At 55.1% G+C, this 27,962-nt stretch overlaps 6 protein-coding genes across 6 annotated transcripts; 2 read left to right on the top strand and 4 right to left on the bottom strand.

Moving 5' to 3' along the window:
* Window positions 1-585: 585 nt before the first annotated feature.
* Window positions 586-4,696, bottom strand: CAOG_00026 (hypothetical protein; the record flags this gene model as incomplete). The annotated part of the gene is made up of 5 exons (XM_004364840.2): window positions 586-1,367; window positions 1,468-1,656; window positions 1,784-2,805; window positions 2,873-2,954; window positions 3,883-4,696. 5 exons carry the CDS (start codon window positions 4,694-4,696, stop codon window positions 586-588), a joined length of 2,889 nt encoding a protein of 962 aa, XP_004364897.2.
* Window positions 4,697-7,720: 3,024 nt separating this feature from the next.
* CAOG_00025 (hypothetical protein) lies at window positions 7,721-8,435 on the bottom strand (the record flags this gene model as incomplete). Its single annotated transcript, XM_004364839.2, has 2 exons — window positions 7,721-8,155; window positions 8,247-8,435. 2 exons carry the CDS (start codon window positions 8,433-8,435, stop codon window positions 7,721-7,723), a joined length of 624 nt encoding a protein of 207 aa, XP_004364896.2.
* Window positions 8,436-8,606: 171 nt separating this feature from the next.
* CAOG_00024 (hypothetical protein) lies at window positions 8,607-15,601 on the bottom strand (the record flags this gene model as incomplete). The annotated part of the gene is made up of 2 exons (XM_004364838.2): window positions 14,424-15,601; window positions 8,607-14,291 (listed from the first exon to the last, which is right to left on the bottom strand). Exons 1-2 carry the CDS (start codon window positions 15,531-15,533, stop codon window positions 8,607-8,609), a joined length of 6,795 nt encoding a protein of 2,264 aa, XP_004364895.2. The 5' UTR covers window positions 15,534-15,601.
* A 188-nt stretch (window positions 15,602-15,789) lies between these two features.
* Window positions 15,790-17,347, top strand: CAOG_00023 (protein serine/threonine kinase; the record flags this gene model as incomplete). Its single annotated transcript, XM_004364837.1, has 2 exons — window positions 15,790-15,837; window positions 16,526-17,347. The coding sequence occupies 2 exons, from the start codon at window positions 15,790-15,792 to the stop codon at window positions 17,345-17,347; spliced, it is 870 nt and encodes a 289-aa protein (XP_004364894.1).
* Window positions 17,348-17,545: 198 nt separating this feature from the next.
* Window positions 17,546-25,029, bottom strand: CAOG_00022 (hypothetical protein; the record flags this gene model as incomplete). Its single annotated transcript, XM_004364836.2, has 10 exons — window positions 17,546-19,561; window positions 19,590-21,559; window positions 21,689-22,440; window positions 22,583-22,966; window positions 23,085-23,282; window positions 23,370-23,467; window positions 23,542-23,652; window positions 23,722-23,949; window positions 24,148-24,415; window positions 24,764-25,029. The coding sequence occupies 10 exons, from the start codon at window positions 25,027-25,029 to the stop codon at window positions 17,684-17,686; spliced, it is 6,153 nt and encodes a 2,050-aa protein (XP_004364893.2). The 3' UTR covers window positions 17,546-17,683.
* Window positions 24,761-27,461, top strand: CAOG_00021 (hypothetical protein). The gene is made up of 7 exons (XM_004364835.2): window positions 24,761-25,862; window positions 25,948-26,177; window positions 26,293-26,503; window positions 26,583-26,668; window positions 26,756-26,820; window positions 26,913-26,961; window positions 27,086-27,461. Exons 1-7 carry the CDS (start codon window positions 25,592-25,594, stop codon window positions 27,335-27,337), a joined length of 1,164 nt encoding a protein of 387 aa, XP_004364892.2. The 5' UTR covers window positions 24,761-25,591; the 3' UTR covers window positions 27,338-27,461.
* The last annotated feature ends 501 nt before the right edge of the window (window positions 27,462-27,962 follow it).

Below are 27,962 nucleotides of genomic sequence, written 5' to 3'. Positions count from 1 at the left end.
TGTCCGCGACATTGGTGAATTGTTGAAAGAATAGCAAAGTGATTGATTCATTTTGATGTCACAGGCGCCGTTCACTGCATACAATGGTGTATTTGATGGTTTTATGAGGCTCCATGCGTTTTGTTCTTGCTCTGATACAGTTCCTGATTCCAGAAACGAAACAATTAAAGAAACGACCAAAAGGTGGCTTGTTCAAACTTCTATCGTGGCCAAAAACCAAAACCGTACGATAGCTCCCTTGTACTTGAGTGATTGATCAAAAGGGATGGTTGATGATCGACAGCAACCACCGCACTTGATACAGCCATGAAATAGGCAGACCAGCCCTTGCTAACGCTCTCGAGCCCACGCATCACCGAACAAAAGAGGAGAGAGACAGAGAGTAGAGCAGCACGAGTACATTGCAATGACAAACGAACATGGTCATAAATGAACAAGGAGACAAAAATAAAGAGAATAGAATGGAATCGGAGGGATGGTACAATAAAATGGTAAAAAATGGTTGAAAAAAAAAATGAGTAAAATGCTCGAACAAAAGCTGGGCCGGCAAGAACACAACGAGGTCACAACTCTCGTTGGGAAGCGCTAAACCGGAGTTTGGAAAATGTCGACTTCGGTAGACAGGTCAAGCATGCTGGGACTGAGAGGCAATCCAAACAGTTCCGTGTTTATCAGAAGGTCCAACGATTCGTCTCCAATTCCAGGCATCTCAGCCATCGGAGAGAGCGTGTTGGAGCCAAGCAACTCGTGTTCAGATTCTTGGTCTTGTTCCACCAGCTGCCATTGCTGCATCAGCAGGGAATGGGCCGTGTGTTGGTGTTGTTGCGGTTGCTGCTGCTGCTGTTGTTGTTGTTGCTGTTGTTGGTGCAAAGCCTGCTGTTGCTGTAAAGCCTGCTGTTGTTGTTGTTGATGATGCTGCTGTTGCTGCTGTTGCTGCAGCGAAGGCTGCTGGATGGATAGGGAAGCAGAACGCCAGTTGGCGGGCGGTGCATGCGTAAACTGCAAATAGAGCTGTTGCACCAGCGAGTTGTTGAGATGCGCAGCATACGTCTCAACAAAATGCCGAAACACGTCGTCCTTGCTCGCGGTCGGGTGTTGCTGCTCGAGTGCAAGCAGGTTGGAGATGAGCAAGTGGACCTGCGAGGACTGGATGGGCTGCGAATGCTGTCGCGTCATGGATCGTTGCTCCTGGCCCGGATGGAATGGCTGCTGCATCATGTTGACACTGCCATTGTTCATGTCTGTCTGGTTCTGAAGCGTACGAGCGCGCAGCGATTCGGGAAGAAAGTGTTGACCAATCGGCACAACGCGCTGCGGAACGGACGCAGGCAGATGGTGCGTTTCCACCGAAAGCGTCGGCATGCTCCCTATGACACCAAAAAAGGCACAGACGCGAGGAAAGCGGTGAGTACAAGGCCTGGATGAATGCTGCGCAACAAAACCCCATAAACCAAAGACTATAGGTACCTCGCCGTTGACGCAGATTGTCTTGCAATACGCCACCGAAAGACTCTGCACCAGAGCCAGGTCGTCGAAAATCGATGGGCAGGGGGTTTTGCTGGAGCTGTAGCTGCTGCACCTGCTGAAGTGCGGCTGCGATATCGACGCCCGACGGCGATGGCGAGGCCGTGAGGGCTGACTTTCTCATTTCGTCGCCTGGTGTGTTGCAAAGATCAAAAAAAGCAATCGCCCCAAAGAGATCAATGAAAGAGGAAGAGGAAGGGATTACCGTCAGTCGCAAGCACAGCAACAAAACCGAAAAACAAAAAACACTTGTACAGACCTCGCGCATTGCCGCCGCGCTTCAGCCTGGCAAGATGCTCGGGCTTGCCCTTGGCGAGTTGTACCGACGGGAGAGACATGCGACGCGGAGGCAGTTTGGAGCGATGTTGCTTGCTGTTGTTGCCGGAGGGAGCTGTCGTGTCGGGTTGATCCACACCCACCATGCCAGAGGGGCTAGTCGAGGCATGGGACGAGGTGCCCGAGTTGGATGCCGACGAGGCCGCGCTGAATCCAGCAGAGTGCGAGTGGCGCATGGTTCGGAAGGCTGGCGCAGGGGCGGGATTGAACGACGCGGCTTGGTACTCTTGCGTCAATTGCTGAATCTGGTCGCGAAGAACCGAGGCGAGAGTGTGATCCGAGCCCACCGACTGGGCCAAGGAAGCAATCGAGTCCGAATCGGCCATGGTGGAGGAGGACGAGTCAAAGTTGACGCCGAAATTTCCGGCACCAAAGTTGCTGCCACTGGCGACGCTCAATCCAGAGAGACGCGAGCCACCTGTCGTCGGGTTTGGCGGTCCAGTACTTGCGCTAATGTCGCTGTCATGCCCCGAAGACCACGAGCGACCGCGGGTATTCGCTGCATCAAAGCCATAGCCGGATGCGATTTGGTTTTGTTGCTGTTGTTGCTGCTGTTGCTGGAGCTGCGCGCTGTCAAATAGCGGCTGGTCATCCATGCTTGTGGATGCCTTGAGTGAGAGAATGAGGTTGTCGACCTCGGGGTCTTGTTCTGACGACGATTCAAGCATGCTCTCGAGGAGCGTCGTGTTGGATTGATTGACAAACGCAGTAATGTCCTTGTCGCGATTCATCTGCTGCAGGTGCTGTTGCTGCTGCCGGAAAAAGTACTGCTGCTGTTGCTGCTGCAGCTGTTGCTGTTGCAGCTGTAATTGTTGCTGCTGGATCAGCTGGAGCTGGACCTGGACCTGCATTTGCTGCTGGATGAGCGAGTTGACCGTGTTGGATGTTGAGTTCGTGCTGTTCGAGCCGGCCATCTGGTGCTGAGCCAGTGGGTTGTGGAAGAAGCTGGCGCCTTCGCCGTGGTGCATCTGGAGCGTCGATGGGTTGAATAGTGGCGGCGAATGGCATGGACTGTGACTTGGACATGGATCGCTGTTGCTGCTGTTGTTGCTGTTGCTGCTGTTGCTGTTGTTGCAACGAAGGGAAGAACATTCCTGTTGGATGTCGAGCAACACATCAACACATCAACATCAACATCAAAGTGAGCACTTAAAGTGAGCACTTTTTTAGGCAATTTGTATTGCATTTGCATTTGCATTATAGACGTGTCAAACCACACCCTGTTTTGGCTTGACGGTTTTTTTTTTGTTTGTCCCTTTCTCTCTTTTGGGGTTTTGTGGGGTGGAAGATCATCATCATTGTCATCACACTTTTAAAAAGGGAGAGCGAAACGGGTAGAACGAACAAAAAAGAAGGCGTGTTGATGTTCGGAACCAAGACCAGGTCCCTGTTCCCCCTGTCGCGTGAGGGTGAGAGTGACAGCTTATTGTTTTGTTTTTGGTTTGAGGTGCTTTTCGGTTTCAACTTGCGGTTGAAGCAGCAAAGCATCTGCTTCGTCACGCCGAGTGTGATGAGTGACTGAATGGGACAAGAAGAAGAAGAAGAAGAAGAAGGAGCCATGATGATGGTGATGATGATCGCGTGATGGGGGTTGTGCAAAGTGCGAGTGGGAAAGCGGGAAAACGGGCAGTATTTGAGGGGCAAAAGAGCAGAAGAATAGTTCGCACACCCTCGCTTGTCTCTGGTCTGTTCGTGTGTGATTCTCTCACTACCCAACTCATTAAACCCCGACTCCATCCTCACTGAATCACTTGTTCTTGCTGCTCGGGTTCAAAGAGAGAGAGAGAGAGAAAAAAAAAAGAAAAAGAAAAATCACAAAAATAAAAAAAAAAAAAAAAGAAAAATAGAAGAAAAAAAAAAAAGAGCTCTTGTGAACAGACGCTTGTCTCTCTCTCACTCACTCACTCACTCACTCACTCTCACTCGACCCGACGCCATGCAGCTGAATTCGACAGGAGAATGAATAGCGAGCGACAAAGGGGAGGAGGGGGGGGGGAAAGGAGCAGCAGCGGGTTATTGTACCTGGCTGGGACGGGGTTGGGGACGGGGACGGCGAACCAGACACGCCAGCAAACGACGACGACGACGGCCCAGCAGCAGTAGCCACGCTCATGTCGGCAGCAGTACTGCTACTGGACGCGGTCGCGGCAGCAGCGGCGGCAGCAGCAGCAGCAGCAGCGCGATACGCTGCAGACGACCGAGCATTCGCAGACGCGGCGCGCCGCCGAGGGGCAGGAAGCCCAGCAGCATCTGGCCCTCCTGCCATTGGCGATGGCGATGGTGCGAGGGGTGTCGTAGCTGCTGGTGGTGTTGAGACAACCACATAGGCTGGGCTGCGAGCGCCACTGCCACTGCCACTGCCGCTGCCGTTGCCGCTGCTGCTGCTGGCAAAGGCCCGCCGCTCGGTCTTTGGACTCGTATCGAGTGCAGGCATCATTGTGCCAAACTGGTTGGGCCCCTGCACGAACTGGAAGAGCTCCTGCGGGTTCATCAGCTTGTTGGACGACGACGACGACGACGACGACGACGCCGCCAATGCTGACGATGATGGCCATCCTACAGCAGACGCCATGGTCGTCGTTGCGTTCGCGGTGGTGGTGGTTGTGGTTGTGGTGGTGGTGGTGCCGTTGCTGTTGGGTGCAGAGGGCGGCGGAAGGCTCGTCGTGCTGCTACTGTTGCTGTTTGCACCGCCACGGCGCAGCGACGACTTGACCGGCTGCTGCTGCGGCTGTTGTTGTGGTTGTTGTTGTTGCTGTTGTTGTTGCTGTGGCTGCTGTGGCTGCTGGGGCTGGAGGGGGAGGTACGGCAATGAAGACAAGGACGACGACGAAGCCATTCTTCACTCTCCTTTCTCTGTCTCGCTCTCTCTTTCTCTGCGAATGCTCAGCGGGGGTGCAAAGTGTCGTTGGTTGTCTGCGAGAATCAAAGTGTCGTTTTGTTGCTGTCGTGTTGAGATGGAAAAACAAAAGAAAAACGAAGAAAAGAAAACGAAAAAAAAAAAAAAAAAAGAATGGAATTTCAAATGCGAAAGCAAAGGAAAAAAAAAATAATAATAATAATAATAAAAAAATAAAAATAAAAAAGAAAAGCTCAAAGAAAACAGACGAAAAAAAGAAGAAGATCACGAACAAACACAAACAATCAGACAAAACAACAAGACAATCAGAAACAATAAGATAAGAAGATCAAAAATACGAACATTATCGAAAACAACAAACAACAAACAACAAAATGAACAGACGCGCAAAACACAAAGTGTCAACAAACAAACAACAAACAACAAACAAACAACCACAAAAACAACAAACAACACAAACGGGCACTCCCTTCGCAGAAAACCAACCATCGAGCTTCGACTTTGAGGAGAAGAAAAAAAAGTCAGAATATACGGACGAAAAAGCACGGCAACCATTGTGTTTTGGTTTTGATCGCCAACGCAGCGCAAATCGTTGGCTTCGCTTCATGATCGGGAGCGCGGAAACCACTGCTGTGGCTCCTGCTCAAACTGCTCAAACAGTTCTGGTCGAATCACATCATCTAGACACTTGGCAGTCAGCGCCATGGACCTGGCGTCGATATTCGTCCCGAGAGACAAATCGCACAACAAATCGTTGATCTGCAGCGTTTGGACGCTTGAGGTCATAAAAGATCGCACAGCCAACTTGATACGGTAGGGCTTGTCGGATTCGCTTCTATGTGCATGGTGATGGCCTGATTGAATACTGTACTGTACTTTGTCGAGAGTCGAATGTTCGACGTTGCGTTTTGGTCCAAGAAGAATCGAAACGTCAGCTTTGAGTGGAAAAGGGCGCAGTCTTTGTTTTTATCGTTAGATATACCTTGATTGAACGCTCTTGCAATGCTGTCGTGCCAGAATATGAGCGAGAGACAACGCGAGTTGTTTGACAAAGTCGAGAATGCGTGCAGAGCGCTCGAGTAAGAGAAAAAGCCGAGGTTATTGGAAACAGTGTGGCAAACGCGCATATTGACGATATGGATGACAGGCTGGATTCCAGGCAGATTGGCGAGGATGAAGCGTGGGCGATTGCCGAGGCGCTCAAAGTAAACAGGAAGCTGAACGATCTCGAGTACGTCATTTCGCAATAACTGATGCGCGTGAATGGGTCGTCAGAAGCAGGGTATTCAAAGTGGCTCATTGATGGAGGGGACGCACAGTCTGTACGACAATCAGATTGGCGGTGCTGGAGCGCGCGCAATTGCTGAGACACTCAAAGTCAACACGACGCTGACAGATCTGAAGTAAGTCATCTCACTTTGACTGATGCATTCGAGTGGGTGATTTCAATAGAGGGTAGTCAAAATGCTCACTGATGGAGGCGATGGACAGGCTGGGCCAAAATCAGATTGGCGATGCTGGAGCGCGCGCGATTGCCGAGACACTCAAAGTGAACATGAGGTTGACTTACCTCAAGTAAGTCGTCTCACTTTCGACCGATGCACTGTGAATGCTCCAGCAACGGTCTTTCTGAATGATGGAAGTCACTGGACAGTCTGTACAAAAATCAGATTGGCGACGCCGGAGCGCAGGCAATTGCTGATGCACTCAACGTGAACACAACGCTGACTGAGCTCGCGTAAGTCGTCTCCCTTGAACTGACGTATTGTAAGTGATCCAGTAAAGGTCCCTGCTGACTGATGGACGCACAGCTTGTGCTCTAATCAGGTTAAGGATGATGGAGCGAGGGCGATTGCAGAGGCACTCAAAGCAAACAAGAGGCTGTCTAAGCTCGAGTGAGTCATCTCACTTTCACGAGAACATAGTTGGGGGATCCAGCCCATGGCATATTGAGTGCTCACGTACGGAGGGGATGGACAGTCTGGACTCCAATCAGATTGGCGATGGTGGAGCGAGCGCGATTGCTGAGGCACTCAAAGTGAACAGGACGCTGACCGAACTCGAGTAAGTGTCGATTGCTTCTTCATGCTTCTCTGACGGTCGTTGGACTCATGCCACAGTCTGACCATGTAACCGACAACACTAGCTTGACTCAGAATTACTTGACCGAGGTTGGAGTCTCTGCGCTCCGGCGATCGGGCAATACCACTTGCAAGCTGAAGTAGGACTTTGCATGTTTATTGAATTGTCGTATGAAGTCAGTTGAAAAGCAAACCATTCACTTGTTGTGGCGGAAATCGGTTTCCGAGTAGGGACGTGGACCGCCAGTGGACTGCTGTTCGCGCTCGGGAATACACCGAGTCTCAACCTTCACTGAACAGCCAGCGGACTGCTGTTCGTGCTCGGAAATACACCGAGTCTCAAACTTCAGTCACTCTTCCGACTGAAACTCTGCGATTCCGCTCCGAGCTGGCTGCCAAAAACCTGGAGTTGGCTGCCAAAGACCAGATGCTCGCTACCAAAGACCAGATGCTCGCTGCCAAAGAACAGATGCTCGCTGCCAAAGATCAGATGATTGCTGTCAAAGATCAGATGATTGCTGCCAAAGATCAGATGCTTGTTGTCAAAGAGCAGGAGCTTCAACAACTGCGCTCCGAACTTGCTGTCGAGGGGTATGATGATGATTATGAAGATGACTATGACGGTGATCATGAATAGATGTAGAGCGACATCCCAAAGTAGGAACACGTTGTTTGAAGTCGGCCACCCTGCTTTTAAATAGTGAATAAACAATTGAGCCACGACCCTAGACCTCTGGTACACGACCGGTAATCGTCGCAGCAACCGACAACAAGTTCCGGCATGTACCAAATTCGGCACACACACATACACTTCTCTCGGCATTCTCATCATTCATAACTTTGTTTTCCAACTTGCATCATTGCTCGCTTGAGAAAAGTTCGGCCTCTTGCTTGCCACTCATAGGGTCCACCTTGCCTGGCCTCAAACCTTGACGTTGTTCTGATCCGACTCGAGCACTGCAGAAAGCCCAGCAATCGCAGCGCTGACCTCAACCTTGAGCTTCTCCACCGTCGCGCTCATCTGCGGCAGCATTTCTGTAGCAGCTGCTTGAACTGCAGCGTGAACGCCCAGAAAGTCGACGCACAGGTCGAATGCTTGCTGGTAGAGTGCTCGTTTCGCAGCCGGATCGACCGGGCCAAGCCGAGCGCCACCCGCAACCGGCGCGTCCGTTGTGCTCTGCTGTCGCAGCCCTGTGTCCGCCGTCATTGGCAATGGCAACGGCGGCGAGGATGGGGCGCCCACAGCGGGGCCCTCGGGACTCGGGCTGCTCGCGGCCGAGATGGCGCGCTCAGCTTGGCCTGCTGCAGCGCAATCCGCTCGGCGATGGCGACGGCAGTGGCAGTGGCAGTGGCAGCACTAGTGATGTTGTGATGTTGCTCATGTCTCCTGCTTCTGCTTGGGTTGGTCGCCTTCGCTCAGCTGCATTGTCTTCAGCTGCTGGACTGACCGAAGCCAGCAGGCGGAAGAGAACGTCCTCGCGTGCTCCGTCGACGTCGGCAGCCTGAGCTTGCAGCCACTCAACGCCTGATGGTGCTGATGGCGGAATGGCAGCAGCAGTGGTGGAAGCGGCAGTCGCACTCACAGCAACACACGCCTGAAGATCGTCCATCATCTGCTCAACAGTCAGCACGCTCATCATCATCGTTTGGTCGTTGCTGTACAATAAAGACTGACATGGAGCGAATGAAATACCATATTTGATATTGCAATGAAAATGAAAGCGGGAGAGAAAACAAGAAAAACAATAACGTAAAACGAGCTCAACCATCCAATTGTGAGGCAATGGGCGTCCACAGAATCGCGGCAACTATCCTTGCTTCAAACGAGCATCTAGATGCTCTAGTAAGAGTAGCGTGCGGTCGCGGAGGGTCTGCGCCTCGTCTCTTGTCATGCGGTGGACCAGCGCGTCCATCGACTCGAGTTGGCTCAGATGCAGCCCGACTGCGACTGGCTCCAAAGCTGCTCCGTCAGCGGATGGCGCTGATACTGCTGGTCCCGCGACTGCAGGCTTCTGGTCAGCACTGGTGGACGCGGAAGTGCGCGCTTTGTGATGCGTCGCCCGCCAAATGGTCGCGATAATGCCAAGCGCCTCGACCATGCGCTCCCACGAGGCCGCGAGGCGAAGTTGGTTGAGCTGATCGTCGCTGGGGTAGGCATCGAGCAGCTCGGCAATCGTCTTGAGGCCGCCGGATTGCAGCACTTGCCGCTTGCCTGGCGTGGCACGAATGGCTGCGAGTCCGAGCGTCTCAATCAGCGGCATTGTGCAATCCTTGAGCTCGGCCCGCAGACTGGCCGTTGTTGCCGCCAGGGCAATCAAGGCATCCGTGTCAGACAGCTTTGGCGCAGTGGAAACAGGGTCTGCAGCAAGAGAGGACCAGAGTCGCGCGCCCGACTCGAGTTTCTGGGCGTCGGACATGGCAGCGGTGGAAGGGGTGCTGCTGCTGCTGCTGCTCGACAACGCCAATGGGCTCCCAGGCAGCAAACCTCGTTGCGAACTGCTAGATTGGGGTGGAGGAGAGGACAGGAAGGAAAGCCGAGCGCGGCGAGACGGCGTCGCCAAAAGCCCGCCACGCGAGGCGCCCATGCTCGTGTCAACGGGCATGAAGAGGGGTTGATACCCTGTCGATCCATGGTACATTTTCAGCGAAGGGACTTGCTCGGCTCGCATTTGCTGCCGAGTATCGAGCCGCTGTGGCAACCGTGCCGCGGCCAGCGGTGGCAAGCCCAGCGAAACCAGATCGTCCACATCGTCGGCGGTTGTGGGCAGGAGGTCCTCATCTTCACTAGAGCTGTCGGAATCGCTTGAAATTGGCAACTGGTGGATGACATTGAGCTCCTCGCGGATGCAGACGCGCTTGACTCGAGGCGCGGGTGCGGGATTGGCACCGACGTTAGTTTCCGGCAAGGCTGGCGGAGGAGGAGGAGGAGGAAGAGCAGCAGCAGCTGGCTCGGCAGGCAGAATCAACTTTGAACGATCATCCAGCTCGACCCGAGCTGGTACCGACGGACTGGTTGCGATCGCGGCTTCTGAGATTTGCCCGTGATGATCATCGACTCGAGTCTGCATTTCGACAGCCAATGTTGAGGGAGATCCAGACGAGTAAGACTCGGTTTCCTGGTCAAATACAGACATTGGCTGAGCAAGGGCGGAGCCCGAGCTGCTGGAAGCCGGAGCCATGGTCGACGACAAGGCGACCAACGCGGCTAGTCCCTCCTGACTGGACGTTCGTCGAACAAAAGCTGCGGGAATCAGCGGCAGATTGCTCGCGTCGAGTGGGGCAGCATCGGCAGCGTCTTCTGGCGAGGCTTCGTCATCACTTTCTGGAATGTTCTCCGACTCGGATTCATTCAAGAGTGGTTGCGAAGCAGCCAAGAGCATTGCAGCCGCCTCTGACACATCTTGCGATGTAGCGTCAACGCCAGTGTAGGTCACGGGTACTGCGGACGGCGCGCGCAAACGATCCTTCTGCCGCTCAGTCAGCCCAGTCAAATTACTCAGAGCGTCAGCCGGAGGGGTGGTGATGCGCACAAACTTGGTGCTTGCCGATGCAGAAGCCACGCCTGCAGCTTGCGGTTCGAACGCGACATCTGATTTGCGCTTGATCGACAGGCGGGAGGCATCGGGGGACTTGGAGGCGAAATGAGAAAATGCACCGACTGATGGCGGCATGGCTGTTGAGACGGCAAGGGCCAACGCCTGCCCACGCGTGCCGCTCCGCGATCCCACTTTTACTGGCGAGGGATCGGGTAACCAGCGGTCGCGTGGCGCTCGCGCTCGCTGCACGGCCAGTTCAAGCGCCGAAGCGGGTGCGTCCGGCAGCTGAGATTCTTGGCTTTGGCCTCCGTGTTGATGTTGGACCAGCAAAACCTCTCCCAGATCATTGTCCGAGTTGAGAGCTGCCGCGTCCGTTTCCGCTGCGGGCTGAGCAGTCGTTTTGCTAGTAGTAGTGGTGGTGGTGGTGGTGGTGGTGGGAGTGGGAATCGCGTCTTGACTGAGTTGGCGCGTGGCAACAACCGCTGCAAATGGTGGTGGGATGACCATGAAAATGGACTCTGACACTTGCCGCAGCAGTTCGAGCAAGCGCGCAGGATATCTGAGGGATGAGGTATAGGTGGCAAAGGACTGGGCCCAAAACTTGACGACCAGGTTGAGGAGAACATCGTGACTGCTGGCCAACAGGGCACACAGCGACACTTCAAGGCTGCCAAGCGCTTGAGAGTTCCATCGCTCACCCAGCGGGGCCTGTGAGTCCTGCCGTCGACGCAGAGTGTCAAAGCAGGCGTGAAACACGCCAATGTAGTTTGATCCGGATGACCGAGTGTTTACTTTCAAAAAGAAGGAGACGAGACCAGGGATGAGCGCTTCGGAGATGGTGGCTAGCGCAGAAAAGCTTTGGATGCCGGTGAGTGTCGTCGTAATGGACTCGATTAATGCACTCACACTCGCCGATGGCGAAGGCTCGTAGACGTGTTCGCCGTCCGCAGCGAGGTCCATGGCGGTGAGCTTCATTCCATAGGAGGTTGCAGAGGCAGGATGTTGCATTAGGAAGGGAACGGCTGCGTGCAAGACACTTGTTACCGTTTGGAGCAAAACTGGCGGAAGCGGAGAGGTGCTGGGCGTGACAGTACCGCGAGCGCCATTTCCGTTGCGGGTGTTCGAGGCTCCAGCACTGGCAGCAAGCATGGTTTGGACGGCGTTTGCAGCCAGATGAACCGGAGCAAAACAGTCGGCCATCAACGAGGGAGGGTCTCGATGAATGGCTTGCTCATTTCCTTCTTCGTCGTCGTCAGCATCGTCTTCGTCGTCGCCTTTGCCATTCTTGCGCCTCTCCCGTGTCGCAGACCGCTGTTCGGCCTCCATAATGACCTCACGTCGCTTCATTGCATCTCCAATGCGCGAGCAAGTGCCAAGGATGGCCAGTGTGCCGTGTCGCGGCAATTTGAGTAGAACGGCACCGTGGACAGCAGCAAACAGTCGGTCCCAACTCGCAATGAGATCGGCAGGCAGCTGTACAGGCTGGGCCTTGACTTCGACCGCCGCCCGTAGCGGGAACGCGAGGGTAGACATCAGACTCTGCAGAACGTGTGTGGCATCAACTGGGCCTGAGCTGACAGTGTCTTGATCGTGCTCGTTGGTGGAGGGTACAGAAGGCTCCATGGCCTCGACAAGCCCACTCTCGGCCACGACGACGAGATCGCTGTGGGAAGAAACCAAGTCGGCAAGCGGAGAGGCAATGGCAACCCAGATGCCCAAAAGAAGCACGCCCGAGACGGAGGGATGGGCCGCAGCGTCCCGCAACAGCCGCATGAGCTGCGCTGCTAAAGCGAAGGGCAGGCTTCGTTCTTGAAACTCGATGGACGTGAGCAGAGCATGGCTGATGATGCGAGCCATGGCATCGTAGGAGTGCTTTGCGAGACCGGGAGCGGCCGTCGAAAGCAGCACCTGGGCTACATGGCACGAGGGAAGCATGGCGACGACTGGAGACCAGGTCGAAGCGGCCGATGATGCGAGCGTGGCGTCAATATCGTGCTCGCCGGCCGAGATTGTGGTTGTTGAAGCACTACTACCCCCACCACCACTACTAATTGTGCTCGCATGAGGGTGGCGAGTGGAGCGATCGTGCGCAGCCTGTGCGTTCTGGTTGTACAGGTCGACCGACGTGTCGTCCTCGTCGAGGTCACTCACTGCACGCAGCCCGCTGCGGGGTAGAGCTCGAAGCGGCAGCGAGGCGATCCAAATGTGAGGAGGCAGGTGGCGCTGCAGAGACTGGGCTGCGGCCAAGAGCAAACTCGGCGAGTGGATGGCTGGTAACAAGTGAAGCAACGATACAGTCAAGGCGCGGCCGCACGAAAGCGCTGCTGCTTGCGGCTTGCTGGTCGCTGGTGCTTGCGATTCGGCGACGAGAAGCAGGCCCGCTCGCTCGCACAGACAGTCGAAAATACAAAACCAGACCTCGGCCGATGTGGCGGGCGCCAATCCAGGCTTTGTTGGGCGAAAGTCTGCATCAATCCAGCTGATGCAACCCGCAAGCCACTGAAACAGCGGTGGCCAGTCGGAAGCGGTGAGTTGCCGCCATGGGAAGAGGGCTTCGGGCAGACTGGTCAAGCGCAGAGGCTGGACCAATGGCGGCACTGCTTCCAAGGCAATATGATGAGCGGCGGATGACTCGAGCAACGTCGTGGTCGTGGCAGCACTGGGCGCGAGAGCAGCTTCGTAGTGCGCCAGCTGATCAGCAATCGAGTGCGCGTTCTGGCCGCCAGCGGACAGGTGAGCGTGAGTGTAGCGTGGAGTCGCGACCAACCGAGCCAGAGCACACAAAATAAACTGCCGTGCATCGAGCTGGCATGTGGCGGACAGGGCAAACACGTAGGCAAGCGGATGGGGAGAAGCCAATCCTTCCAAGGTGGCTTCAAGCACAGTCGGGCTTGGATCCGGAGCATCAGAGGTCCTCGTGGCTGCAGCAATGGTGTGCAAGCTCAACAGCGTGTACCACCACGAGCGCAGCATGAGCATCAAGCGAGTTGAGCTCATTTCTCTCGACACTGTGAGCGGCGTGAGCATCACAGAGATGGATTTCGGCGCAGGTGCTTCTCCGACCATGGCAAACGAGCGTGGCAGAGAGCGCCATATCTGGTACGACTCGGCGACAACAGAGGGTTCAGGATGGAAGAAGAGCAGCTGCAACAGTTCCAACAGGTCGTTGGAGCGCACCGCTCGTATTCCCTGCAAGCGAATAAACAGTCGAATGTAGTCGTAGGAGGTGGGGTAGCTGGCTTGAGTGTCTGTAGCAGCAGCAGCAGCAGCAGCAGCAGAAGAAGAGGCTTTCAGTTCGGGATCGGGTGCTGCAGGACTGGCGAGCTGCCGCTTGCTGGCTGCAAATGTTTGCTTGGGGAGGATGAGTAAGCGATTGCAAGGGGCCAGGAACTGGACTGCAACCACGGTGCGATAGGACTGAGGTTGTGACTCAAGCTGCTCGGCAGCGCGCCGGAGGATTCGCACAGCATGCGCTTCGACCTCGGCCGCTTTGCGCGAGATTGCCTTGTCTGGGGATTGGATCCGATCTGAATTGACAGCTAGTTCCAGGATGGGCCCCAACCAGTGATCACAAGACCAAGACCTGGCGTACGAGATCCATCGATCAAGCGCATCCAGCGCCGCCCGATGGAGACTCGGGGGTGCTTTGACAGACAGCATCAGGACAATGAGCTCGCCCACCTTCCACGCCACATCTTGATCAACTGGCTCGGGAAGGTTGACAGAGGCCAGCGCCCACATGACGAGTGCCGGGACATTTGCGTTGGAGGGTTCAATGACAGGCGCGGCCGAGTCGTTCATTGTTGCGCGGGCAAGAGCGCACAAATCCTCCACGGCAGCGAGCAGCAGGGCATTGGGAATGCTTGCCACCGTCGTCGTGTGATGCAGCAGCCAGGCGATCACGCGAATGATGGCCATTTTCAGCGGACTCGTGGTTTGTGGGGATTTCAAATCGGACTGCGTAGGAGTGAGGCAATGACATGAACATCAAAGTTAGTCACTTCAATGGCAGGGGAGAGACAGACAGGGAGAGGGAGAGAGAGAAACGTCCAACAACACAAGAAAAAAAAGAAAAAAAAAAACTCTTACAAGAATCACATCAAGCAGCCGACCGACTGTCTCGGGTCTAGCACAAGCAACCGCCACACGTTGCGAAGCATTTTCCGCAGCTGTGCGCAGCGAGACATACACGTCCGTGCGTGCTGCAACCAACGCGCGGAGCTTGGCCTGAAGCAGCGGCAAACCGGCCCCAGTTGATGATTCGCCCGCCGAGGATTGCGTCGCGAGATGCTGCTCCGTGGCACGATGCGACTCGAGTGATGCGAGCGCCCAATTGACAAACGCAAGTGCACTCGAAGCAGAATCGTGCACATCTGCAGGCCTTGGCGAAACAACGCCGGCCGGTGCAACGTCCAGCATGTCCGCAGGTTTCGCAACGCTTGACAGTGCGCCGTCGTGGTGGTCGTGGTGGTGGTGGTGGTGTTGGACTGATGCAACACTATCATCCGAGTCTGAGGTCGCAGCCGTGGCTTGCGGCGCAGGTGCTTTGCGTCGAGCAGGATTGGTGCGAATCCCGATCGACCAGCTGCCCGCGGATGCCTCATTCCCTGGACTTGCTGGCTTCATTGAGCCTGCGTTGTTCTTGGTATGGTTGGTTGTTGAGCTTGATGGCGCGCGTTCGCGTTCGGCAGCCTGCATTGGCGCGAGCTCGGATGTCGCTGCTGCTGGGACTGGCGAGCTTGTTCTCGAGCCCGACCTTGAGCTTGGATTGGAGCTTGAGCTTGACTTGGATGACTTTGTGTTGGCAGCAGAATGAGGACTAGGCAGAGGAGGAGGAGAAGCGGTCGCCGCTCGAGGTGAGCCTTGTGAGCGCGCTGGCCGTGCGCTCAGCCTGTCTCGCGGTGCAGTCGCAGCATGACTCGTCGCAGCATGACTCGTCGCAGTCATCATCGCGGTCGAGGTCGTCGTAGCCGTCGATGGAGTCGATGGAGTGGGGCTTTGCAATCTCCCGCCATTCTTACTATGCGAATTGGCGCCATTTCGCTCGGCTTCCATACTACTTCGACGACTGCTATTATTACTACTATTGCTATTACGATTATTACTACTACCACTGATGCTACTGCTGCTGTTGGTGCTGCTGTTGGTGGCCTGGTGTGGCGGGACCAGCGGTGCAGGCGCAGGCACAGTCCGCTTCATTCTCGCCTTTTTTGCTGAGCTTTTGCTATGGATTGCGTTCGAGTCTGAAGGGGCGGTTGAAACTAGATATCAAATGACTGAGCCTTGGGTTTGTTCATATTGGGGCTTTCAAATGGCTAGCTAGCAATGGCCATTTTGCATGACAACATTACAACCGGCTTTTCAATGCAGCTCCATTCACTGAGCATCTACAGTAATGCTATTTCTGTTTCTACGACATTCATTCGTTCTTTTTTTGATTTTACTTTGCTTCACTATGGACAAGTACGATCGCATTGAGAAGCTCGGCGAGGGCACCTATGGCGTAGAACCAGGTTACTTCACCCTCTCACTCACTCACTCACTCTCCAGTTCGTCGCCATCATCGTCGCTATCATCATCATCATCATCATCATCATCATCAATCGAGCTATTGAGTGAGGAGAGGGCGATAGGACCTCCCTCAGGACGGCAGTTCTGGCCGCTCTCATCCCGCTCTTTGCTCTGTCGCTCAACCGTACCCACGCTACCTGTCTGTCTGTTTGTCTGTGTCTCGCGTTTGGGTGTCGCTTTGGAAGTCGCGGGTTGGCTTTCGAGGGGCTGGCGACTTTCAATGCAGCTTCCATACAAAACCGCCTACTTCGGTAGAACACAACACCAGCTGCCCTGCTTTCCTTGCTGGGATGTAGAAATGGCGTTGTGCTGGTTGTGCATTGCGTGTGATATCGATTCGAACGAAGGAAGCGCAGCGTCAGAGTCGAAAACGCAAAACTGCTTCGGCGGTCGAACCCCAAATGCAGTAGAAAACACGCTCAGTTGCTCAGACAGACCTCAAACTCAAAACTCAAACACTGCGGAAAAACAGCATTTGCTGATAGTCTACAATCAAGATGATTCACATCCCGCAACGCCTCAAATCCAGAACCAACTGTCTCAGACTTGCCGATTTTACGCTCAATCATCATTCGCTCATCTCCCATCGTCACATTTCAACCTACATTACATATTCGCAGGAAACGGGCGAGATTGTCGCGCTCAAGTCAATCCGACTGGACAACGAGGACGAAGGCGTTCCGTGCACGGCCATTCGCGAAATCTCGCTGCTCAAGGAGCTCAAGCATCCCAACATTGTGCGGCTGCACGACGTGCTGCATGCAGACAAGCGCCTCACCCTTGTATTCGAGTACTGCGACCAAGATTTGAAAAAGTACCTGGACGAGTGCGCGGGCGACATTGGCGTCATGACCATGAAGAGCTTTCTCTTCCAGCTCCTCCGCGGCATTGCATTCTGCCACGAGCACCGCATCCTCCACAGAGACCTCAAGCCTCAAAACCTGCTCATCAACAAGCGCGGAGAGCTCAAGCTCGCCGATTTCGGCCTTGCGCGCGCGTTCGGTATTCCCGTGCGCGCGTACTCGCACGAAGTCGTCACCCTCTGGTACCGCGCCCCCGACGTGCTGTTGGGGTCCCGAAGGTACTCGACATCCATTGACATTTGGTCGGCCGGGTGTATCTTTGCAGAGATGGCCATGGGTGGCCGACCGCTCTTCCCGGGCTCCTCCACGCTCGACCAACTGATGCGCATCTTCAAAGTACTCGGCACCCCCAACGAAGAAATCTGGCCGGGCGTCTCTTCATTGCCAGAGTGGAAGCCAGACTTTTCCGTCTGCCGTCGCGTACCGCTCTCCTCGGTCGTCACGACCGTCGACTCGTACGGCATCGACTTGCTTGCCCGCATGCTCATGTATCTCCCCGATGCTCGCATTTCCGCAGATGACGCAATGTGCCATCCGTACTTTTCCGATCTTCAAGCCAATGTTCGAGCGATGGCTTAGAGCAATCCGCGTTTTGTTTTTGCTTTGTTTTTGTCCTTGCGTTTGTCCTTGTTTTGATTGTTCAAGTGTTTGTTGTTGTTTTTCATTTTGTTGGTTGTTGGAGATGACGCTCTTCTTGCTGCAGTGATTTGGGGTTTCGAGCTACTGCAACGTGTGCTTCTCATCCAGTTATGTGGTTGAAGTTTTTTGAAAACTAATGTACTATACTCATGGTGTTTACGATGAAGCAAGATCTCCAACAAATATTAAAGTGCTGCTCTTGAAAGACAGGCGGCATTTCGTCAAACAGAAAAAGGTAAGTGTGTCGAACGTTTTGACATCTCACTCCATCGCACCTCATGCCAGAGCGGTATCGAGTGCGCGCTGCAACTGAGCTTGAAGTTGCTGAGCTTGCATCGAGCCAGCGCTTGCAGGAAGGGCCAGCGACCCAGTGACGCTTTCGTGGAAGGCGAGGTAGTCGCAGACCAGCTGGAGATCTCGACGATTGGCCGCCGCAACGCTGGAGAGGGAAATGCTCCGATTTGCATAGCTCTGCACAAGGCGTTGCGTTTTGCTGGACACGCTTTCGGAGGGGGCGAGCTGGTGGGCGAGCTCTGCGCGAATCGAGGCCAGCACACTTTCCGGGAACGCATTGTGCTGCCATTTGAGGGTGTACTCGAGCACATCCAGCACAAGGCGCAGCTGTCGCAACGTTAACGAGCTTTGGAAGGGAGTGCTGGCACTTTGCTTGGCAGCCTCGGCTCGACGAACCACCGCCAAAGCGCCAAATGCCTCGTGAATCCGGAAGAAGGTGCTCGCCCAGTGGCTGTTGGAGCTGGTGGCCAGAGAAGCACGCAAAATACGCTGGGCCGTGGCCAAGCGGTCGTGCTCCAGCATCCGCGAGACGTCAAGGCTGCAAGCATCCAACAGCGCAGGCTGGTCGCCCAGCAAAGCGACAGACTGCACGGTTCGCCAGTGGGGCACACTGCTGTTAGAAGGTAGCGCCAGCAGGTGCGCCGGCTCAATCCCGTGGAAGGAGGACGCGCCGGCAGGGGCCAGCGCGGAAAATGGCGCAACACCCAGCCCGTCCAGCGGCGCATTGCCTTGCTTGTGATTCATGCCATCCAGCGTAAGTGGCTTGCGGCGCATTGCATAAATGATGTTGGTTTCCCGGAATCGGGCAAGCGCCTCGGGTGTAGACAGGTCCACCGTGTGCGGATAGAAGGGACCATCAGGAGTATCCAAGACTTTGATGCATTGGAGCAAGCGCAGCTCTGGCGCAACAGAAGGGGTGTCGCCCACCACGCTCTCGGGAGTATGCGACGGCCCAGACGTCGATGTGGCAACGGGACGGAACTCTGCTCGAACGCAAGCAACGGTGGCGCCAGAGTCGACGTCGTGGACCTGAATCACTCGAGACTCGGCGGCCAGAGCATAGAAATGGCGCAGAGCCTGCAGATGGTACTGCCCATGCCGTGGCAGCTGCGGGAACCGCGGGTAGATGCAGCACAGGAGCGCAGCAACCGACTCGCCCGACGTGCCAAAGCTCTCCGTGCCATGACTCATGAACAGCATGCCGATCGCCATGTGGGTTGCCTGGTGCATGCCATAGGTGACGTCCATCGAGCACGTCACGTGCAGCTTGCGCAGCATGCGCAGCACATCCAAATGGCCGCTTCCAGCCATCACGACAGCCACAGCGGTGGCAACTGCATGCAAGCACGTCCGCACATTCTTGCGCTCTCCAGCAGGACACGTGTCAAACAGCTGCTGGAAGAACTTGACGTAGCGCATGAGCGTCACCAGAGCGGTTTGGTTGCACGAGCCCGCATGCCGCAGCGCGATGGCCAAGCAGGCGCCGACGATGCTGTAGCAGTGTGCATTGATGGCAGCCACGCGGTCGATGCGGCTCTGGGACAGGTTCATGCTGGAGGCGGCCTCGTCCATTGCTTGGCGCTTGGCGTCAGCGGCTCGTTGCGCGAATTCTGCCATTGCTTCTAGTTGCTTTAATTTCGAAAGCGGAGCTGCTGCTGCTGCTGCTGCTGCTGCTGCTAATGGCTCTTCCTGCTGCTGCCCGTGGTGCTTTGACGACTTTGGCGACTCTGCCCGCATCGCGCCATCCACAGCGGCATCCGGACTGGGAGTATACGCCGGTAGTGGTGATGTAAACATGGACTGCTCCACGGCGGTTGCGGCGCGCACAAGTTGCGGCGCGCACAAATTTCGGCACATTCCCTTCGACCCATTCGACTGTTGGCATCACTGAATCCCACATGATGAGGGACTTGGCAAGCACGCAGTACAGCATCAAATCCGCGTGCATGCCATCCAGCTGAGTTGAAGTGGTCGGAATGGGAATGCGGTTGGCAACGCTGGCGTTGTTGCTCTTCAAAAAGATGAGGGCTAGGGCCATCAGGGCGCCAGGCGCCGCCACCATCGGGTTGACGGGGGTGAGATGTGGCGGAATGACACGCATGGCGTTTTCTCGCTCGAGCTTTTCAAACTCATCGCCAGCGGGTGTCAGCAACAGCGAGCTGGCGTTGTTGTGTTTGGAGCTGCGGCCAAACTGCCGGGTCTGCCCATCGCGCTCCCAGAACGCCGCCGAGGAGCGACTGACCAGGCCAAAGTTGCGACCCTCGCAGGAGCGGAGCTGGGCAGATCCGAACGTGTCAGACAACGTGATCGGATCGGTTGGCGCGTCGCCAATCACGCCGTTCAGCAGGCGATCAACCAAGCCCATGTTGGCCAGCGATTCGAGCTCTTCTGAGGCACCGCGCTGGTGCGAGTCGCCGCTCGCCTCGCTTGTCGTCGTCGACGTCGGCGTCGGCGTCGGCGTTGCACCATGCTCGAGCAGCACCATGCCCAAGGCCAGTCCGCAAGACAACGAGTAGGCCTCAATTTCACTGGGATCCAAACCGCGGCGCAACACGAGCGTCTCGTTCAAAAGCACATCGGCAATGCGTCGATTGGCAGAACGCTGATACAGCAGACCAAATCCAATGGCGGCTGCCGATTGAACGGTGGTGGAGATTTCCAGATCGCTGCTGTTGGACGGGAGCAACGGAGGAAAGTGGACGGTGAGCATGCGCGTCACGAACGGGTCCATCGTTCCGCGCTGTCCTGCCGAGCATCCAATCAACACGGCAATGCTGGTCGGGTCGTGCTTTTGCGCCAAGTATTCAAACAGGTGCACTGGTGGGAGTTGGTGCAAAAAGCCGTTTAGACCGAGCCCCATCAAAAAGCCTGCATTCACGGCCTGGGTGTTGAGCTCCTCGGGAGACGTTGCTCGGCCTGCTGCAGGTGGTGGCACGTGATACAAAATCCAGGCAGAGTTGATGGCCGACGAATGCGGGGCGATTCGCAAGCTGGACGCGACGCCAGAGTGGAAGCAGGGCCACATCATTTGGACGGGCGTGAATTCGTACGCCTTGTCCAAGACAATCATCGAGTTGTTGCGAGGAACGTGTCCCTTGAGGTTGATGGGTGGGGTGACGAGCGCTTCGGTGGCACCTGGGCGGCGGGTGTGCATCGCGAGAACGCCAGCTCCAGCACACGTCGCCAAGGCGCGGTGGCCTCGAAACACGAGCCGCATTTGCTGCTCTTGCACAAAGTCGTGATCGCTCATCTCGGGGCGCTGCTTCACGCTGATGCGCAAAGGCTTGGAGGTTTGCAGCAAGCGCGCAACTTCGCTCAGGCGATGGTCGTTTCCAAATCGAGAAGACCCGTCTGGATTCGCCACAGCACTCGACCAGTTGGTTGCCTGAGGAGGAGTCGAGCCGTTCGAGAACGGCTGAGGCGAGATTTGCCGCAAAATGTCGCGCCGTTCCACGAGTTCGAGAATGGGTTTCGGCCAGGACGACTCTGCTGCTTCCCGACCACGGGCAAGCACGTGCTGGAGTGCAACGCTGACGCTCAGAGGCATGCAATCAATGTCTGTCAGGGAAACGCCAGCCGAAGCCAGAAGCTGCAGGATGCTGAAAACGGACGTGGTGGCGCCATTATTGGTCGGGCCATCCTGCGACGACAGCCAGCGGGCGTAGAGTTGCATCGCTTGGTGCAATGGCAATAGTCGACCGAGAATTTGCTCTGCAGTCATGCCGTTCGGAGCAGAACCAGCGACTGATTTCAGAGCCGCAAGCATGGCTGCGACGGGGTCTTTGGGAGCTGTCTGCCGCCGATTGGTAGCACATCGCACCAACTCTTCGAGCGAATTCAGCCAACAAGGGAGGAGGTCTAGAACAAAAGAAATGCAGGTTGCACGTTGGTTGGCCAAGTAGTTTGTTTTGGTCGAATCCTCCCCCCCCTCATTTCCTAATGCTGCGCAGCACAAATATGACAACAACGATACGAACACGCCCTTACCAGTGAGACGCCGGGATGCGACAACGCCTTTGAGAGGGGATGTGGCAACCTCGAGATGAGGAAAATCGCGCAGGTAGTAGTCAACCAGAACGCGCTGGCCAAGAAAGAGCGCCGTCGATGTCAGACTTTGCGCCATCGCCGGGAGATAGTCCTTGAGAAGCGTGTCAAGCTTCAAATCCTCGTAGCAAGCATGCAGTAGAATAAATGCGGCTTCGAGCACGGCGCTCTGCTCCGGGGTAGCGTTAAACGAAGACGGCACGATCGGCACTGCCGGCAGGGATGATGGAGGCTTGAATGGAACGGGGATTGAGCCCAAAGCATCCAGACGGAGAGCTTGCGACGCGTGAGATGACACCATGGCGTCCCAGTCAGACTCGGCGAGGCCTGCTGCAGCAGCGGGCACGGGCAGTGCCAGTATGCTGGAAACCACTGCGCTCCAAAACATTGCCCACCTGTCTTGCGGGGTTGAGACAGTGGCCTTGCGGAGATGGCGGCGCGATTGCTCCAGAAGCGTCACACCGATGGCACGGAGCGATGGAACGGGTAGGGCGTTCGCCAAGGCGGCGTAGGCTGTGGCTATCGGCAGAGGCGCAATCCGCAACGTCGGGACGCTCACGCGCATTACCTGGCCATTGGCAAAGCGCAAACTGACACGATCATCGACCGCATGTTCGACATCAGCCAGCTTGTCCGTGCAAATGTCGGCCAGCGAGATGGAAGCAATGGGAGTGCAGGACGACCAGACCCGGAGACTGCTCAAGCAGAACAACAGCAAAACAAAAGTGTTGGTGCTTGTTTTCTCGCATGCGCAAAACTTTCAAAGACCTTCAACAAACCCCCCCCCCCGCGCGCGCGAGAAATAATCACACAGAAGCCTCCCCTTTCCCGCCTCACCTTCCGTCGCGTTGAACCACGAGCAAATCTTGAGGTACGACGTAAACGCTCGGTGATGACCCGTGCAGCCCACCAGTGCTGCCTCCAAACCTTGGAAAATGCATGGGGAAGGGTGTGAGAAGACTCGGTATTGCTACAGCGTGGGAGGTGCAGTCTGTGAGGTGTGTTGGTTCTCCGGCTGGTGCGATGGGTTGGTTTGCATTGCTTGGATCGTTGACGAGCTTCAAGGCGACGACTGTCGAGGATTCTTCGGGCCCATTGCGAAGCAAGTACAGTGTAAAGTGAGACTTGAAGGCGTCGTTGCAGCACAAGAGTGCACTCGAGCGCTCCGTGACACCCTTGAGCGACCCCGTCCAAATTCGTGTCAGGCACAAGTCTGACACGCTGTGACGCACAAAGACAACGTGTCACAGTAGGGTCCAAGAAAAAAACGAAATCAAACAAACCAAACAAACGAGACCTCATCCAAACAGTCAAACATCATCAATCAATTCTCACTTACCTGCCAGGAGCTGAGACCGAGCCGCCAATGTGCCAAACAACATGCTGACTGGGGTTGTTGCGGTCTTGTGAAACACAGACGGGAAGAGAGGAAAACGCAGCAATGCAGTCTGCTGCAGCAAGAAGTGTGGGGCTTGGAGCGAGAACGGGATTGTCTCGAGCCTGAACCGCAGCGATGCTCGACAACGGGTGCAAAAGGCTACGCGACAAGACAAACAAGAAAGCAGGAGGGCATTTGGTGAGTGAGACTGGCCACCACCAAACATCGGACGGCGATAATTCAAACCTGTAAAGCGCGCTCTTGGACGGCGCTGCTGCTCGTGATTTTTTCGGTGGCTGTGCTTGAAGAAGCATGCCAACAGCAAGCGGCAGCATTCGCACAATCTGTAAAAAACGTGTAGGCAGTCGAGTTGGTGCCCTCCAAATGGATTTTACAGTTGCACAAGCGCAAAACTTACAGGTGAAGGCAATGGGACGGCAAAGACTTGGCCGTCGTTGGCAAAAATGTCGATATGTGCGTGCTGCAGCACGCACAGACACTTGACGGGAATTTGTTCACTGAGCGGGAGCTGCAAAACTCAGGTTAGATACAATGTTTGTTTGTTTTGTTGCCAATCTGCTCAGAAACAAAGACTTACTTTTCGCGACAAACTCGACTGAACGACTTCATCTGCAACTTCGGATGCTCGGGTATGTGCAGCACCTTGTTGATGATGCTCTGACGCGGCAGAAGCAGCCAGCGCGCCGTCGACAGTGCTCAGCACGAACGTGGCCCAGCAGGCTTGCTTGATGTCTGCGTCGACCGTCACGGATTTGCGCACGACGCGCGCCGAGCTCCAGATGACAGTCCGACCTGCCACAAACAGCTAGAGTATTGATTGGATCGCCAGGCCCAGATCAATGGTGAGAGTGAGAGAAAGTGAGCTGGGTGGACAACAAAAAAGCGCGGGAAAACGGCGAGACACAATCCAATCGCTGTTGCTCCCAAAGCCAAGATCAAGCCAGCCGTCATCGCTGCATCGAACGAGCTTCAGATCTTTCGTCTCGCTTGTGCTTCTTCGTACCTCGTCGTCGCGCGAGTCGGCTGGATTGCTGCTTGGATTGTCGACCGCGTTCCCGTCAAACAGCTCGACGCGCGCCGTCCGCCCGCCGTCTTGCTGCTGGTGCTGCTGGTGCCTGGATTGGCGGCCGGTAGTACTAGTGCTGCCTTGTGCTTGAGGATCTGGAGGCAGGGTGGCTGTCGGATGGCCTCCGCTCGCCACCAGCGCAGGACCAAACGGATGGAACGGCCCAATGCAGTCCACCGTCAAGACGGGCAGCTCAAGCGCCATACTTTCGATGGGAACAAATAACAAGGAGCAAGAAGAAAAAAAATGAACAATGAAGAGCTTTGAATATTGAGTAAGGTCAACGTCTGAGCAACATCAGAGAAAGTCGTCAAGTGAGCTGTCGTTTTCAATGGGTTTTTGCTTCTCATTCAATTCAATCCGTTTCATCCCCTTCCCAGGCAGTCATACAACAAGCAACGATACTCTACAATTGCAGTATCATTTCATCTCAAAATTTTGAGCGCAAAGCGTCCCATAAGTGGCAGCGCAGACTGACTGAGAACGTCGCGCCGTCTTCAATGCAGAGCGAAAGCGCGCCAACTCTTTTTGTTTCCTTCGCCAAGGCTTCGACCTAAGCCGCAAGGAAATAACGCGGCCGGCGTTGACGCGCTGGCCCAAACCCATGACCAGCGACTGCTCTGGCGTGTGGCGTGTCGGCCCACCGACGTGCCAAAGTGGCTCTGCGTTGTGCAAGCTTGGTTCTGGCTTGGAGAAGAACTGCGCGGCGTCCACGACCGAACGCTTTCCAGTGCTGCCAGAACGGGCGCTCAGCCACTCTAAGGGGCTTTGCTGGTAGTCCCTGAAGGCGCGGAGGGTCGACTCTTCAGCTTGTTTCATTGGCAGGATTGATGTTGCCTCAGTATCCCCCCTTCTCTGCGCTTGTTTCGCTTGTTGCTGGTTGGGTGCACGATTCTGTGCGCTCTTTGTCGCACTGCACTTTACTGGCACAAGCATTACAAGCAGCACTTTTCTAGAGGGGGGGAAAGAAGCACATCAACCCATTTGTCGTGGACTGGCTGGGATTCGATCTGAGCGCACTCCAGACCAACTGCTTCAAAACCCTGGGCTGTGCGCTTACCGCTCTGGTTTTGGCTGCTGTTGCGTTCATTGTTGGTTGTGCCCCTTTTTGCTTCCCTTGCTTTCTGAGCCGATCGCTGAACACGACCGGGCTGCGCCTTTTGCTGGGCGAGCTGGTTGGCAATTTTTACAACCCCCTCTTCTTTTGCTCTCGTCTCACGGCGAGAGTTTCCCCCCTCTCTCTCTTGTTAACAATCCTATTCAATACAAGGTTTACTCTTTGACTCGACGAGCCCTATCTTGTTTAATACAATCACAAAGCAAATCGCTCTCTTGGCGAAATCTGAACGTCCAGTCTCCTTTTTCGAACGCTCGGTCATTTATGGCGGCACTGACGTTGCTGCGATCGCTGCCTCGCGCAGTCGTCACCGTGAGCGCATCATCATCGTCTGGGTTGATGCGCGGCAGTGTCATCACGGCTGGTCGTAGCGGTAGTCGTAGCGGCGCATTGGCTGCCCCTTGTTTGGCACGGCGATCGGCGCGCTGCTTCTCAACCATGACGCAGCCGTCGCTCGCCCAGCGCAGCTTCCAGTCAAACTATGAACAGCAGCAACAGCAGCAACAACAACGCACGCCACCACACAACAGCAAGCGTACGTCGCAACAGGGAATTCCTGCTGGTTGGTTTTGTGCTTGCTGCTCAGTTGTGATCTTGCTGGGACCCCCACCACATAACAGTGCGATTCAGAGTCAAGGAAGTCGCGTTGCACTCGACGTCGTTCAGGCTGTTTGTCGGCGGCGTTGCGGCACTGCTGGCGTACGCTTGGTACCAGGCTGAAGAAGTTCCGTTCACTGGTCGCCGGCGCATGCTGCTGCTGCCTGCATGGTTGGAAAAGCTGATTGGGAATCAGACAGACCAGGGCCTTGTGGCTGAAACGCGCGAAATGTGGGTGTCCGAGTCATCGCCTGTAAGATTGCATCGAGGATTTTGTTTGCTGCATTGAATGATTGTTGCTCAAATGCTCTCCTCCTCCCCCCCCCGCCTCCTCTCGCCTCACAACAAAAAACAAAAATTCCTCACAGGCCTATCAGCTCATTCGAGAGGTCGGCGAGCGTATCTGCACGGCCAATGGCATTCCGCCGTTGCGGTATCACTTGGTTCGAAGCAACGAGCCAAACGCCTTTGTGACTCCTGGCGGGACTGTCTTTGTCTACACTGGCATTCTACCCATCATGCAAAACGAGCATGGTGCAGCTGTTGTTCTGAGCCACGAGATTGGGCACTACATTGCTCGTGAGTGTGTCGAGTGTTTGGCGTGGTTTGGTTTTGCGAGAGAGTTGGCCTTTAACTCTTTTCTCCACAACAACATTAGATCACAGCTCGGAGCAAGTTTTGTTTAGCGTCATTTTGGGAGCCTTCCGACTGCTGTGGGACTGGAACTCGGCCCTGCTATCCAGTGTACGTTTTTTTTTTCTATTTTCAGAACGTTTGGTTGCCTGGCATGTTCATGGCTTTGAGCTCATACGTTTGCATGCGTTGAAATAGGTCTTTAAGGTTGCAGCAGAACTTCCCTTGTCCCGCAGCCGAGAAACGGAAGCCGATTTGATTGGGTAAGGTTTTCTGTCAAGTATTTTTGATGCGACTCGAACCTCCTCACTAACGACTGGATTTTTGCTGATGTTGTTATTTGGTGCTGACATAGACTCATGTTGATGGCACGCGCTTGCTTTAACATTGACGAGGCACAACAGGTATGGTTTTGGGGTTTTGCTCGTTGGCTTGTGCGGTTTCTCCTTCCACCAAGCAGACGAGTCTCTCTCACTCAACTCCCTCGTTCCCATGCCTTCTTGCCTTGCCGGCTGCGTCTCCGAACAGGTCTGGAAGCGATTCGACGACCTGGCTCACCAGGACAACCCCGTTGATCGCGCCGAGAAGCTCAAGTCGTGGCTTTCGACCCATCCATCCCATTCCGAGCGCTTGAAGAACTTTGACCCGAAAGGCGAATGGATGGCCAAGGCCCGTGTCGAGCAGGACAAGGCGTGCTTGTATGGCCAGGCACTGGAAGAGCAGCCTTCGTCGCCGTTGAGCCGCATTCTCCGGCGCCATCGCGAGCGTCGGTCGAGTTGACGAGCAGCGCGTTTTCTTGGCTTTGTTGATCTGTAGTTGGTTTTTTTGGCGAGATTGGCAAATGAAGAATCTAGGTCAGAAGTTGAGGTCAGATTTTTGAAATCCGGTTGGATCAGCAAAGCCAGGATGTTGTCAAGTGTGCAATCCGACGGGTGACAACTGAACAAGATGTCTGTTCCTTCCGATGACCTGCACATTGCCTGCTGTTGAACGATCATACAACAAGACGCGAGAACGGAAACAAATGGCAAATTCCACTTCAACTTTCCATTTCAACTTTCCATTTCAATGCGTGCCCCTCTCACGCCTTCGGTTTTTTTTTTTTTTTGCAATCGACTCAATCTCCTTGTCGCTTTGTCTCGTTTTGCATTGCGCTGAGCTCATTCAACGTTTTGTAATGCATTTTTATTGATCTTTTTTTTTCTTTTATTTTTCTTTTTTTTTTTTTTTTTCGTTCTTTGGGGTTTGCATTTGCACCTCGCGCTGTCCCCCCTTCCGCCCACTTACGCCCCCCCACATCACCACGCTTGCCTTGCTCTTCTCGCCGAGTGATCATCATGCATCTGGATGACTGAAGCGGTTTTGGCTGAACTGAAACGCCGCTCTGTGTGTGTTTCTTGTGCAG

The sequence above is a fragment of the Capsaspora owczarzaki genome (genome assembly GCF_000151315.2).
Source record: "Capsaspora owczarzaki ATCC 30864 unplaced genomic scaffold supercont2.1, whole genome shotgun sequence".
NCBI classification, from domain to species: Eukaryota; class Filasterea; order Ministeriida; family Capsasporidae; genus Capsaspora; species Capsaspora owczarzaki.
Note: the sequence above shows the minus strand (reverse complement) of the source record. Positions and strands in the feature narration are given on the sequence as shown.

Bases quoted from the DNA above. Each gene is read 5' to 3' on its own strand.
- CAOG_00021 (XM_004364835.2), top strand. From the start codon at position 25,592: ATGGCGGCACTGACGTTGCTGCGATCGCTGCCTCGCGCAGTCGTCACC. The intron at 26,504-26,582 runs GTGAGTGTGTCG...CAACAACATTAG, and splicing joins GATTGGGCACTACATTGCTC to ATCACAGCTCGGAGCAAGTT. The intron at 26,821-26,912 runs GTAAGGTTTTCT...GTGCTGACATAG, and splicing joins ACGGAAGCCGATTTGATTGG to ACTCATGTTGATGGCACGCG.